Source organism: Anoplophora glabripennis, unplaced genomic scaffold (assembly GCF_000390285.2).
Source record: "Anoplophora glabripennis isolate ALB-LARVAE unplaced genomic scaffold, Agla_2.0 scaffold316, whole genome shotgun sequence".
Taxonomy (NCBI): Eukaryota; Metazoa; Arthropoda; class Insecta; order Coleoptera; family Cerambycidae; genus Anoplophora; species Anoplophora glabripennis.
The window spans coordinates 454861-468697 of record NW_019416446.1 but is presented as its reverse complement, the minus strand read 5'-3'; the positions used below and the strand labels follow the sequence as shown (position 1 = coordinate 468697).

Genomic DNA, 13837 nt, shown 5'->3' with positions numbered 1-13837 from the left:
ATTTGAACTAATTATTTTTAGGGTTCGGTACGTTTGAGCTACTGCTTTGCACTGCTGTTTTTAGCTTTACAACAACTTTTTTATCTTACTTTTTATTATATAGTTGTTTTAATGCATATTTCCACATATCTTAAAAGCTTGAAGAGGTATTTAGTACATCTGGCTTATTGCCAAGATTCAGGATACAGGCCTCGTAACTAAGTTGTATACTGTGTTCACTCATCTAATTCTCTAGCATGTTATATGAAAAGTTGTAGAGAACTACTGGATATTTGAACTGAATATTTTTGGGGTTCGGTACGTTTGAACTACTGCTTTGCATTGCTGTTTTTAGCTTTACAACTACTTTTTTTATTTATTTGTTTTAATACATATTTCTACATCTCTTAAAAGTTTGAGTAGGCGTTTATGGTGCTTTCTATGTACTTTATTTATATGTGCTTTACACTTTGCTTATTGCCAAGGTTTGGGACACAGGGCTTGTAACAGAATTGTATACTCGGTTGTCGTTTGAGTAATTTACTAAATATTGTAAGTAGTTATTTATTTGTGAATTTTTTATTACTTTGTTATTTGTGTATTTTTGCACAAAAGAATTGTTTGTTAGGTCCCGAAAATTGTATGATAAACATTGTAACTGTCCGAAGCCTGAACTTTATCAGATAAGTGTTTTTAATTTTTTTTTATTTAGCATTTCTATTAATATTATTGCGTTGCTGCACATTAAAATACTGCGTCTGGTTGTTACGTGTCGCTTGTCTTTAAACTCTATTCGTTGCGTCCTCGGTACGTTAGAACTACTACAAAGAAATATTTGTTTTTCCAGAACACTTGTAAATTGTCAGCCTCGAAACTGGGACTGGACTTTATAGAATACAACTTTTATTTTTTCAGATACTGTGATGAGTAATACAATTACACTTACTGCATAACATTTTTTTTTTCGATTTACTGATTATTTTAAGAACAAAAGTGTTTTAAAAAAACATGACATCATCTCTTTGTACATTACGTTCTCTACGCAAATACTCTTAAATGTATAGTCAGAGGAGGAGCTGTATATTTTTTTTTGTTTTATATAGTTATTTTTTAAAAAGAATAAAGTACCTAAATATATCTAGATCTGTAATTAGGATTTATTATTTATTTTTTAAATGTCATCTTGCACATACTGTAGTATTTTAAATTTATTGAGAGCAATACAAGCTATCGAAATTATAGGAGGAAGTATCGTGTAGGCCATCGATACACTTTTTCCTCATGTAATGTTAGTTCGTGAGATACTATAACAAAGTGTATAGACTAATAGGTAAATTTATAGAGTTTATATGTATACTCCGATTGTTTAACTGAACCAGTGAACAGCGTACTGAAGCGCGGAGAGGACCTCCGCGGTTTCCTTTTATAATTCTTTATTTTAATAATTTGTCGGGTTAAGTAATTTTAATCCCAAATACGTCACAAATAGCGAATTGGAAGTAATATATTTTTCGTTATGTACTTAAAACTTGTGTCCGTCCAATCTGTGTGTAATATTCGAGGTATTCTGTACAGGAGCTTTGCGGGGCAATTTGTTTTAGTTTAAAAAATTACATTCCAAGAAGTAACGTTCCTTTATACCGTCTAAAAACTTTTTATTCGTAGAAAAAGCGTTGACCGTTTTTAGTTTACTTTTTTTTTTTATTCGACGTCGTCAGGTTCCTGTATGCTAGGCCTCTATAAAGTTCGAATAATATAGCATGTATTTTAATATATAGGATACTGTATGTATAAATAAAATACTGTAACGTTATACATTCCATTTCCACATTCATAGCCTACTTTTTGTTTTTATTATATAATATACATATATATTTTTAATTCAATGTTATATGAACAATTTAGGTATAATGTATAGATATTTATGTAAGATGCAATATTATGAATTTTGTTTTTGTGATTGTGTACAATAAACTTGTTTTCTTTTCCTTCGATTTTAAACACAAAAAGATCCTCTTTTCCTCGAATTTAAATAAAGGTGAGTCAAAAGGTGATTAAACATTTCAAGGGCCCGGGAAATTTGGAAAACGAGAATTGTAGCAAGAATGCTCAAGGTTAGTAAAGCAATCGTAGAAGGAGAAGAGAACGTAGCTACCAAAGTCGCCGCTATCGCTCCTCGCTAAAATTTCTTTGTCAATTTTCTAGATATTTTTACGATTTTATTTTAAATAAAATACAATATATCGACAGCTGTGCTAAATAGAAACTGAAAAAGAGACGAACAATCTTGGCATTATTACCAGTACCTCCTTCCATAAAAGTAATTGCAACAATCGCTATAAGCTCTGCCCGGAAAAATTCCCTATACCAATTGTAACGACCGAGTCACTAATGCGCATGGTTGCGAATATATACGGTTTGAGCAGGCTGATCCAATTTAACTATTCAAACGAATTAATTTGTTTCAAGCAGTTCGAGTCCTATAAATTTTTAGCGAATAAATTTGTCTGGAGCAGTGAAAGGGTTAAAAGGACTCGATTTTGTTTTTGAATTTTATTTTTGTATACAGGATGTCCCAGAATATGTGGGCAGTCTCTCGGATTTACACAGGGGACGTTAAAATAACATGACAAATTCCTATAAAAATTTTCCATAGTAGTTATAGGCCCCTAAATGACACCCCTGAAAATCTATTTTTTTTAATAACTTAAAATACTTTATGTAATTTAATTATTTAAAAAAAAATTAATAAATAAATTTTTTAGATAGGCACAGAAAGAATGCAAATTTGATCGGTTTATTTCTCTTTATGGATGTAATAAAAATCGTATTAAACAAAAATAGTTGTTTCTCGAAAACAGTTCATTTTATTGATATCAACCAAGAGTCCTTTTTTTAGTTTCAAGGTTCAAGCTATCTAAAAATATTATTTTTGTGCCTTTATCGAAAAGGGTGTAAAAAAAATTGACATTATTGTGCTACAGCTAGTCCGTCCCTGGCAAACCAAATAAGCCAAATTGTTTTCATGGGTCAATTTCTAAGGAGTCTTATTTGTTATCTAGGAAAAATCTTTATAGGAACTTGTCACGTTATTTTAACGTCCCAGTGTATAAATCCAAGATATTCATATTTGAAGTTAGTAAAGAGCCGATTGTCCAAAATAATTTTGTTAAAGAAGTTCTCGGCATTTTTCAAATAACAAACGATACCGATAAAGCTTCGTTAATTTAAAAAAATTGCATCACAATTTTTTCAAATGTTTTGTCGTCGATTCGTAATGCTATGATTATTATTTTGTAGCTTCTTCGCCTTACGTTGGGTGACATGTCTTCGATTTTATGTTATCAAGTTGTTGCATATCTGAATACAGTGAAATCCCCCTTGGGCGGACACCAACGGGTCCGACTGAAAGTGTCCCTTTAAGAGGGGTGTCCACCTAAAAGAAATACGAAAAAAAAAATTATTTTTTTAATGAAAACCGTAATTAAAGAAATTGGGACATTTAAAACATATACGTACGTAAATATTTTTAAAATAAATAAAAAACTTAAAAGTTAAGGAAAAAATCAGAATTTGTTACCTTACAAAATATATACAAATTATAATAGAATATAGTAATACATAAAATGAAATGAAATATCACTTTAATGACGCAAAAATTCATATATTGTCGTTTGTCTCCTTTTTTTCTTTAAAATTTGGAAAGCAGCTCCAAAGACTCTATCTCCGTGATCTTCGGCAAAATGTTTAATCTGATTGATTAGGATAATAGCTTCACCATAATTTGGGATAGCGTCTGTTGATACTGCAACTTCATCGAGATCAGAATCTTCTAGTATTTCAACTGGATTTTCAATTTCTGGTCCTAAATCTTGATCTTCAGCATACAAATTTTCATCTAGGTTCAAAAAATCATTAAGGTTTTCGTTATCAGTCAATTCCAACAAATTCTTATTTTTGGATCAGATGTAACATCCTCAGTTAACTGATCTTCACTTTGCATATTTTCATCGTTAAAGCCTGCTTTACGGAGGCAATTTTTAACTGTTTCCTTTTTATTTTATTTTTTTGTTCGTTTAAGAGAATATTTTCTTGTGTCCGCGTCCGTTCTAGAGAATGTAAGAATGGTGTCTGCGAAGGGAACTTTCACTGTATATTTTTTTCCCGAAAATATGCACCTTTAAAAAAATTGTCGCCCTGAAATTGAATTTATGTTTTAATCCTGTGTGCAAACCTATGACCCGTCGGAGGCCCAGGTGACAGGGCCATCACTAAAGTCACCTGCCTAAGACAGCAGGGAACACCTCCGATAACCAACATTGACGACGCACCTTCTAGTCGGTTTGCTGATTTACGCGGTCTCGGTTCTTTTTATTTACGATGTTGGGCATAAGATATTTAAATGTAATGAAAATTACACTGCAAATTCTTTTATTTGTCTGCAATAAAAATTATGAAGTGCTGAAATTTTTTAAAGGGAAAATAAGACTTGAGGAAGTTTATGGAATTATTTTGCAACCAACTTGTTGGAGTTGCACCTCAACAACTGATCACCCGGTATTCCTTAATACCGAAATAAAATAAAGGCAAAAACTTCGTTTTGACGGGTTTTCACCGTCGAAGTGCCGGAGCTAATTGACTTGAATCGCGAAATCCAATGACTTTTCTAACAAATTCTTCACACGCGATCTACGGGCGAGGCCTCGTGTAAAGAATTTGACGACCGTTAAATTCCAACGAAATATGTGTTTTGCATGGCTCTAAAGGAACAAAACATATTTGTGTACGTTTTAATAGACATCTAAAATGGAAAAACATAAAACAAAAATAAATACTCTATATAACACATAAACTTTTTTATATAAAAACAACTTATTCTACATCGGAGATCTCGGTTTTAACTGCAACAAACTCTGGCACCGCGTTTACTTTATTTCCTTCATTTTTCCACAACATTTCACTTCCTGTCCCTTCCAACCGACTCTCTGTTTCACCCCCATCTCCACTTTGTTCCGCCGTTCCAAGAAATCCTTGGTCTACAGATTCCAAGCTAATGTTCCCATGCGTAAGCGAGTGTTTGATAAAATCAGGCTTACAGTTCGTTTTAAACTTACATTCTTTACACACGAACAAACGCCCGCAATCAGTTTCTTGATGTTTTCGCAAGGCATGTTGGAAAAACGTGGCAAAAGGGCACTTCGGGCATTTCCATACGTTAGATTTCGGTTGATCGGTCGTCGGTTTCGGATATTTATGTTTGAGGATGTGTTTCAGCAAACTCCTGTTTGTTTTGGATTTATAACTGCATTTTAAACACTTGTACAGGGGCTTGACTCCTGGGTTCGACTGTAGTTTATTTACAAACACGACCGTATCATCGCCGGTGTTGTGTGCAGTTTTGATGTGCCTGATGATGTGGGTCTTCGAGTTCGTCTCGTAGAAGCATTCGGTACATTTGAAGTTTTTAGAATTTTCAGTAGACGTTTCGTTAAAATTGCTTCCAATAAGGTCATTTGATATTTTCGGGGGAATGTCTCTTTGGTGTCGTTCCGTATGTCTCTTCAAGCACAGTTTTACCTTTGTTTCGAAAGAGCATACACTGCATTTGAAGACTTCTTGCTTGCCCAACCCATGTTTGATCTTTAGGTGGTTGCGGTACGTCAGTTCCCATTTCGTTTTGAAATTTGGGCAATGCTCGCAATGCATGTACGCCTCATCCCCAGTTAGGTGTTTAGTTTTGTGAGTCCTGAGGTTGTGCGGATATTTCGTTTGATAATCGCACTGGTCGCAATGGTGCATCTTGGGCCTAAAAAATAAGTCACGGTAATATAAATCGTTGCAAACATACTCGATATAAACGGTACCCAAAAGTGGCGTCATCATTTTCGTTATCTTCATCGTTTTCCGTGGAGTTGTCAGTGCGCTCTTCTGGTTCACTTTTTATATCAAGCTCATTGCTCAAAATAGTCTCACACATCGTACTAACTATATTGTCAGTTTCGTTACTTTCCGGTGATTCCGTCTTAATTTCCTGCACCATAAAATTTTGTTCGATAATGTTTTCTCCAGCGGTTTCATTGTCAGACTTGTTTTTCCAAGAATCGCATGTTTCAGCTGTTGTTAAATCCTCCAACGGCATTTTTCTGCGTTTTTTCACCATCTTTAGTATAAATTCAGGCAGGTCAGGAAATATAGAGGGAATAGCGTCAGGTTTCAACCTAGGTCTTTGATATTCCTCCTACAAAATGAATTAAAGTGACTACGAGCCGTTTACAAGCTGGGTTATGCCAAGAACTACTTACTACGACGTCTTTTATTATTCGTCTTCGTAGTATATCATCGTCCTTGAAGTGTTTCTCACAAACGTAGTCTTTCGGGGTAATAGGTCTGTCTTCTCGAGCTATGGCCTCTTGCCACTTACTTAAGAAGAAATCATCGTCTGGTACACGATATAGCGAGGCCTTTTCTTTACATTTACGATACCCTGTATAGCAGTGTGGCACTGCACATTTTCTTCCCATTTTGACGGGTCTCTTCTAAATCAGATTGTTTCACAATGTCACTTTGTGATTTATTGGAAGGGTTACCACTCATCACTCATATCACTCATCTGTATATGCAGTGGCGACTTTAAGAATTTAAAAACTGGACATTCCATTATAAAACGATCGTAGATGGATTTAATTAGGTAATTATATAGGTTTAATCGATATTTACGTCAAAAATAGACATTTATTGTAACTATATAACCTCAAGTTCATTTTGATTTATTTTTTTTAACAATCAAATTTATCAAGACTAAGAATTTACATTGGTTCAAATCACTGCCAAGAATAATAAATAAAATTTAAAACACAAGTAAAGACGAGTAAAATAGTACTTGCATTTATTTATAAATAACAAATAATTTGTTTGTAAATAAATAAATGTTTTTCTTGAGAAAAATGAGTGTAAAAAAAGTTAAAATTATTGAAAGCCAAAGTACCTACTACCTATAAGTTCACAGGGATGTGTAGTGGAGGAAGAAGAATTCAAGAATTTGGAAATATTTTGTGAGGTTATGAATGTCATGTCAACTTCTAAAACATGTTGAATTTGCGTTAATTGAATACAATGACGATGGAAGCTTTAACAGAATTAGCCAAATTTATCCAAGTAGGAGCAAGATTAGATTTAAAAGCTGCAGCGTTAGAGCATTTATTAGGTGAGTACTATGAAAATGAAATGCTTTTATTTTAACATACATTCCTAGGTTTAACCGGAACAGAGGATGGTTTAACAACGATAATTGAAGTGTCACAGATACTTGTATCACTCATATCCCTTCTGGATGACACGAGTGTACCCATTGCGAAAGACGCCAGTTTGTGTTTAATCAACATTTCGGCAAATGAAAAAGGCGCAGTGGCCCTGATAAACGTAGATGTCACCAAAGATTGTCCGCCTCTACAGACACCACCGGGAAACATTGTGTGTCAGGCCCTGAAAAATATTTTTGATCCTGGAAGCTGCATTGCCGATCATTGCTGTATGATCTTGTCGAACTTGACCCGGCCCTCTCATCTGATAGAAACGGTTATTGACGTTATCGAAAAAAGCGACAAATCTTTTGAAGGACTCATAAACGTGTTCACCAAGAACCAGTACAATAAAAATAATGCCAAGTTGCATTATCTGGGGCCAGTGCTGTCGAATTTATCGCAGAGCCATCGAGTTAGGATGCAAGTCTTAGATAGGAACAAGTGCGTGATACAGCGACTTCTTCCGTTCACGGAATATAAAGACTCGTTGGTGCGGAGAGGTGGGATCGTAGGCACGTTGAAGAACTGTTGCTTTGAAATGGACTTTCACGAGTGGCTGCTTAGCGGCGAAGTGGACATTTTGCCGCGGCTTCTTTTGCCCCTTGCCGGTAACGAAGAATTTGACGAGGAGGACAACGATAAGTTGCCGTTAGAGCTGCAGTTTTTGCCCGAGAGTAAAACGAGGGAGGAAGATCCCGATATAAGGTATTATTTACGAAATAGAGGGCGTTAATTTTAATATCGTTATTTCAGGTGCATTTTACTTGAAGCTTTAACACAACTTGTGGCAAAGAGACCTAATAGGGAATATATTAGGGATAAAAATACGTACGTTATTTTAAGGGAGCTGCATAAGTGGGAGAAGGATAAAAAGGCGTTGGCCGCGTGTGAGAATTTGGTAGATATATTGATAAGGTACCGTTATAAATTTTTTTAAACAATGAGAATTTTTTTTTTTTTAATTTTAGGACTGAGGAAGAGATTGGTGAAGAAAACTTGAAAGAAATCGAAGTACCTCATGATTTGCAGAAGAATTTTGATAAAATGCAAGAAGAATTGTCGCGGGAATAGTTGTATATGTTTATTTTTTTTAAATGTATTTTTATACAAATTAAATTTTTCTGTTTTTTAAGATGAGTATGTGATTAATGCAATATATACAATGCTGAAATTATTAATAATAATGTCAGTGATACATTATTGGAAAAGAGAATATTCAACTTTGGCATTGTTAGATTTATATTCCCAAAAATATACTTTTGAAAATAGCCCCCGTAAAATAACCTTTATTAACCTATGCAACTGTAGTTACACGTAGTTGTTATGTTGGTTGCATACGTAGTTACATATTTATTGAAATAACCTACAACTGTACCCATCCTTTTTTAACATTTTCTTATTGGCTGGCTGTGGCCTCACGTATACCGCTAACCTATCATTTCAAAGAACACGTCTAACTTTTTGACGAATCTGCGGTCCCGGTTAAGTAGGTCAACTTCATAGGTTGGCGAGAGCCCGATTGGCCAGAATTCGAACAGAGGATGTCCCTCCATTTTGGTTTGTTTTAAAAGTTCGTTAGAAGTTTACGTTTATTGTAACAGTTTTCAAAGTTTTTATTTATAATTAACACAAGTAAGTAGGCAATCGTTAATCAAATATTATATTTTTATGTTTTTACTTGTGCGAATTTGACAAGAATTGATCGCGAAGGCTCAAAAAACGATCAAGCAAGTTATGCATATAGGTTAATGTTAGCATTTTCTTGTAAAAGTAAAGTTGTTTTTACTAATACGCCTTTTCTTTTAGTTGTGGCTAGTAAACTAAGCCATAATGTCGAATAAAATTGGCGTTAACGTGGATGATTTCTTAAAGATAGAAAAGATAGGCGAGGGAACGTATGGGGTGGTATACAAGGGTAAGAACAAGAAGACCGGTGAGCTTGTTGCAATGAAGAAAATCAGGTTAGTTTTCTCACTGTTGCTGGAAGTATTTGTATAAAAAAAATTGTGTATTATTAGATTGGAATCTGAAGACGAAGGCATACCGTCTACCGCAATAAGAGAGATCTCGTTACTGAAAGAACTGCGTCATCCACATATCGTATCGCTGGAGGATGTCATGATGGAGGAGAACAGGTGAGTAATGATCTGTTTTAATCGAATTTGTTATATTCAAACTGTAGGTCTAACTTTTTCAAAACTGAAGAAAAAAATTGTGTGTATACACGTTATACACTCTCATAACTTGTATATTGTTGCTTCAGTCCACTCCGACTCCCAAGAATAAATTTTCCGCTTGTGGCGAAACGATTAGTAAGTTGTATTTGTCAACGCTGCTTTCTTTGATTGTATAACCCAGCATTTTAACCAGCACAGTTTCGTTTTTTTAGTCTTCATCAGACCTGCCGTTTTTAGTACACAATATAAATTTTATCTGTCCTATTACGTTTTTGCAACTTTTAGATTTAGAATATGGACAATTTCACTACTGCTAAATTTTTTAATATCCGGTAAGAAACAGTGAGCAGGTCTGTGAGATATTTAGTACTGTACACATTAATTATATTTAACAAGTAAGGTAAATGTACCAGTAATCATCGGGTTAAGGAAAATACCAGGTTCGTCTTGCTGATTTTGCCACATACAAATTTTTATAGACGTTGCATCAGTTATAATTTTTTAAGTGTATTTCACTCTATGCATTAGAATTATTATAGTTTTTTAAAGTAAATTAATGAATGTTTTATTGAAACATTGTTTCGTGAATTTTAAGGGCATCGTTTCCTATAATGTTTTTATGTAGGACGCTTCTTTAAAAAGATAGTGTTTTAAACGTAAAAAGTATTTTTAATTTTTTTAAATAATTTAAAAACTAGTAAGTGAAATAATTTGAAATTGGGCACAAATTGGGCACATGTATTTCCATAAACACTGTCCAAAATCTGAAGGCTTTTTCTAAAATTTACATGCTCCAGTGGCGGAAATTTTAGGAAAAGGTCTCAGATTTTGGACAATGTTTACATAAATGGGACCAATTTCAAATTCCACTTAACTACTAGTTTTTAAATTATTTAAAAAAAATAAAAATATCTTTAATTGCTTTGATTTCTAACACCCTGTATCTTTTTTACGTAGCGTCCTAGATAAAAACTTTATAGGAAATACTCCCCTTAAAATTCACCAAAGAATACGAGGTTTCATTTTTGGTCACCATTTGTGAATCACCCTGTATATACCAACTAGTATTGTTGTTGTTTTACTGTCTTTATTTACTAATAATTGTTATTTGCCTCTTTCGTTTTTCTACATTTTTTCAATTTCCTCCTACTTGTAATTTTTAAACTTGATGTAGCGGTAATATTTTTTATTGATCAAAATTTTTCATATTTGATAGTAATTTAACTTAATTTAAGACCAATAAGTTTATTTTTAACAACTAATTGTTCGGGTGCACATTATTTATTACAAATTTGATCCAAGTTTTCCAAAATCGCCTCAATTGTACAAATAATGATTGTCACAAAATCTGTAGTCAGGAAAGCCAATAGATTTGTATTTCTTAGAAAAAAGTAGTTCAACTGCATTGAAAATTAAGAAAAAACTGCGAAATTTGGTGAGGCATGGAACGAACAAGTTTGTTTTTAATTTAGTAATTTGTACCGCCCCCTTTGGCTATTTTAAAAGCTCGATTTCTCTTTGGCATAGCGTCGACTAAGGATCTATAAAACTCGGGGATGAAGAATTCCTAAAATCTCTTGGATTTTTCCTTTTGAGATAAATTGTCCTTTGGGGGTTGTCCTGCAAAGGCTTTTTTATATGGTGTCATAATTATTTCGGTGACATTCAGATCAGGGCTGCTTGACGGCCAACTCGAAACTTTAATCATTGTCTCCAAACCATTTTTTTATGAGTTTGGTCGTATGACAGAGAGTGCATAGTTTTTCTGGAATAATCACTTAGCCAGCAATCGTTTTCATCGATTCCCCTCGCTCGTGTTTTTGAATTATTATTTCACACACTATTTTGGAGGTTGCTGAACCGCATGTTGTAGTTTTGTACAATATTGTTTGTGAAAACGTCACAAATACATACAGACACAAATTATAAGACTGAATATTTTTTATATTCAGCTTTTTGAGGCAAAAAGTGCTGCCCGCAAAGATTTAATTGTCAATGAATTAAGCAAAATATTACTGTGAATTATTTACGGATCAGAACAAATTTAATTATTTGTAAAATAGGCCTTGAAATGTTATCTAAAATGATTGTAAAATAATGTTAATGTAAAATACATTTAAGTTTGAGCGACATTATAAAGTATTTTGACAAAATTAGCTTTCGTCAGATATTTTGATTGTTGGGATCATACAGTTGCCTTCATCATTTAATTTTGCTGTTGTATTTGCAAATAATCTAGCTGTCGTTGCCCCTTTGACTCAGTAACGGCCAGTAATTTATAAAAATCTGTAACACTGCTGTTTCTTGTTTACTTTCATAGACCATTAACTTGTTTGATACGTTAACAAGATGAACTTTATATTTTTATTCACTGACTTATAAAGCAAATAAATAAACGAATAAAACTAGAAAAAAATGCCATGAATAAATATATCGCATTACGCAAACACAAGAAATTTCTTAAAGGGTTGTTACTAAACCACTGGCAGTATTGAGAACGCACATATATAACTGATATTTACTTGTTCTTTCTTTAGAGAAATAACCAAGAATAGCAAATATTAAATAAAATGTGTTCCAATGGACTGAGTCAGCGACGATTACTGATATATTTACTTGACTATTTATTTTTCGTTTAAGATTTACAAATCTGCTTTTCTTATAAACCCCGTAGTAGGTTGGGAAGTAAGTAACATTCATTCGACTCTTTTAGATTGTACTTAATATTTGAATTCCTTTCGATGGATCTGAAAAAGTATTTAGACAAAATAGAACAGGGTAAGGTCATGGACCCCAGGCTCGTCAAGAGCTATCTCTACCAAATCAACGAAGCAATACTATTCTGCCATCAACGCAGAGTTCTGCACAGGGACTTGAAGCCGCAGAATTTGCTCATCACCAGAGACGGAGTTATTAAGGTTAGAACCGTTTCCGGATGTTATTTTAATGAATTTATCGACTTCCACGAATTTTAGGTCGCCGATTTTGGTTTGGGGCGTGCGTTTGGTGTCCCCGTCAGAGTCTACACTCACGAAGTGGTGACTTTGTGGTACAGGGCCCCGGAAGTGCTCTTGGGCTCGGCGAGGTACTCTTGCCCCATCGATATCTGGTCGTTGGGGTGTATTTTCGCGGAAATGGCCACCAAACGGCCGTTGTTCCAGGGCGACTCCGAAATCGATCAACTATTTAGAATATTTAGGTATGGCTTTTAGGGATTACGTAACAGGGGACGAGAATCATTTTCGAATCGTCTTTCAGGGTTTTGAAGACGCCGAACGAGGAAATATGGCCAGGCGTATCGTCTCTCCCGGATTACAAAGCGACTTTCCCGAACTGGACCAATTACAACCTGGCGGGGCAGATAAAACATTTGAACGAAGACGGCGTCGATCTGCTGAAGCACATGTTGATCTACAATCCCGCAAAACGTATCTCCGCCAAGCGTATCGCTTCTCATCCCTATTTTAACGACGTCGATTTGACGTTCAAGCCCGTGATCCGCGACGAGCAGAAATCGTCGCGTTCCGATGAGCTCTAGTGATATTCACCGAGGCGCGTTCGAGATTGTATATTTATTTCGCTAAGATTTAAGTTTGTTACGAGGGATCAATCGGTTATTTTTATATACTTCATATATTTCGGACTGTCTATATTAGTCAGTATATTTATTTCTACCTTTTGATTTCTATCTTGTATTTTTTAATTTAGATTTTCATATTTTTGTATAAATACATGGTTTTTAAAGATATTTTCTAGTTTGTTTAAAAATAAATTAAAAACGATGTTTGTCTTCAATAAAGCAAATAAATTATTGTTTTATCCACCATCGATTTCCTTTTAGGTACATATTTCTGCAAGAATTAATAGTGAAAATTGGTCATTATCGACCACATGGGATTATTATACACACTGAACAAAAATTACTTTATATAATAAAAATACCCAGTATGGTAGCTGTAATAGTCGATTTCTTGTACACGTTTACTTTCAACGTGTCTTAGACTGATTGTAGTTCAATATAAATCAGGAAAACATTAAATAATTTAATTAATTTGAATAACGCAATTCAGATGCATTTAAAATTTTTTATATGTATATAGCAGTACAAACGCCTGCTGATGATGAACATGATCCAAACTGTTGTCTCATTCAATTCATACACCGAAGTGTGATAAATCATTAAAAATATACATTTGTTTATATGATTTTAAGAGGTAGTTGTGAATGACCTTGAGCAAGTCAACCATATTGGAAATGAATAGATTCTTTTATGTTCTGTGGATCTGAATATGGCAGAATTTTCAAAATTTTTAGAAATGTAACAAATGACAAAAATCATAGAATATGAGATATATACAACGACGCCATGTTCTTAAAAGA

The 13837-nt window shown here is 34.0% G+C and overlaps 4 protein-coding genes across 8 annotated transcripts in view; 3 read left to right on the top strand and 1 right to left on the bottom strand.

Annotated features, from left to right (window-relative positions):
• LOC108908589 (myelin regulatory factor) overlaps positions 1–1966 on the top strand; it is a 59004-nt gene extending 57038 nt beyond the window's left edge. For both annotated transcript variants that reach the window (XM_018712666.1, XM_018712665.1), the window contains exon 19: positions 827–1966. In XM_018712666.1, the coding sequence (XP_018568182.1) occupies positions 827–910 (84 nt within the window). In that variant the 3' untranslated portion in view covers positions 911–1966. The remainder of the gene's footprint in view (positions 1–826) is intronic.
• Positions 1967–4773: 2807 nt separating this feature from the next.
• On the bottom strand, positions 4774–6733 carry LOC108908585 (RE1-silencing transcription factor B-like). Its single transcript, XM_018712658.1, has 3 exons — positions 6282–6733; positions 5844–6217; positions 4774–5785 (listed from the first exon to the last, which is right to left on the bottom strand). Exons 1-3 carry the CDS (start codon positions 6498–6500, stop codon positions 4852–4854), a joined length of 1527 nt encoding a protein of 508 aa, XP_018568174.1. The 5' UTR covers positions 6501–6733; the 3' UTR covers positions 4774–4851.
• A 280-nt stretch (positions 6734–7013) lies between these two features.
• LOC108908587 (protein HGH1 homolog) lies at positions 7014–8412 on the top strand. Of its 3 annotated transcripts, none has more exons than XM_018712661.1 (4): positions 7014–7183; positions 7232–7985; positions 8034–8178; positions 8226–8412. In XM_018712661.1, exons 1-4 carry the CDS (start codon positions 7093–7095, stop codon positions 8349–8351), a joined length of 1116 nt encoding a protein of 371 aa, XP_018568177.1. In that variant the 5' UTR covers positions 7014–7092; the 3' UTR covers positions 8352–8412. The 3 variants fall into 3 exon arrangements, with proteins under 3 accessions (XP_018568177.1, XP_018568179.1, XP_018568178.1); XM_018712663.1 differs by having other exon boundaries at positions 8249–8340; XM_018712662.1 differs by having other exon boundaries at positions 7015–7183; positions 8034–8195; positions 8249–8412.
• Positions 8413–8823: 411 nt separating this feature from the next.
• Positions 8824–13181, top strand: LOC108908593 (cyclin-dependent kinase 1). 2 transcript variants are annotated; one of them, XM_018712673.1, is made up of 6 exons: positions 8824–8912; positions 9087–9241; positions 9299–9415; positions 12171–12375; positions 12433–12656; positions 12716–13181. In XM_018712673.1, exons 2-6 carry the CDS (start codon positions 9111–9113, stop codon positions 12993–12995), a joined length of 957 nt encoding a protein of 318 aa, XP_018568189.1. In that variant the 5' UTR covers positions 8824–8912; positions 9087–9110; the 3' UTR covers positions 12996–13181. The 2 variants fall into 2 exon arrangements, with proteins under 2 accessions (XP_018568189.1, XP_018568190.1); XM_018712674.1 differs by lacking the exon at positions 8824–8912 and adding an exon at positions 8951–9030.
• The last annotated feature ends 656 nt before the right edge of the window (positions 13182–13837 follow it).

What these genes read in the sequence shown, in the direction of transcription:
- LOC108908585 (XM_018712658.1), bottom strand. Translation starts at nt 6,500, where the DNA reads ATGGGAAGAAAATGTGCAGTGCCACACTGCTATACAGGGTATCGTAAA. An exon ending in GAATAATAAAAGACGTCGTA is followed by an intron (nt 6,218 to 6,281) that starts GTAAGTAGTTCT and finishes TTCATTTTGTAG; the next exon opens with GAGGAATATCAAAGACCTAG. An exon ending in AATGATGACGCCACTTTTGG is followed by an intron (nt 5,786 to 5,843) that starts GTACCGTTTATA and finishes CTTATTTTTTAG; the next exon opens with GCCCAAGATGCACCATTGCG.
- LOC108908587 (XM_018712661.1), top strand. Translation starts at nt 7,093, where the DNA reads ATGACGATGGAAGCTTTAACAGAATTAGCCAAATTTATCCAAGTAGGA. An exon ending in AGCGTTAGAGCATTTATTAG is followed by an intron (nt 7,184 to 7,231) that starts GTGAGTACTATG and finishes ATACATTCCTAG; the next exon opens with GTTTAACCGGAACAGAGGAT. An exon ending in TGGCCGCGTGTGAGAATTTG is followed by an intron (nt 8,179 to 8,225) that starts GTAGATATATTG and finishes TTAAACAATGAG; the next exon opens with AATTTTTTTTTTTTTAATTT.
- LOC108908593 (XM_018712673.1), top strand. Translation starts at nt 9,111, where the DNA reads ATGTCGAATAAAATTGGCGTTAACGTGGATGATTTCTTAAAGATAGAA. An exon ending in GTTGCAATGAAGAAAATCAG is followed by an intron (nt 9,242 to 9,298) that starts GTTAGTTTTCTC and finishes GTGTATTATTAG; the next exon opens with ATTGGAATCTGAAGACGAAG. An exon ending in GTCATGATGGAGGAGAACAG is followed by an intron (nt 9,416 to 12,170) that starts GTGAGTAATGAT and finishes CGACTCTTTTAG; the next exon opens with ATTGTACTTAATATTTGAAT.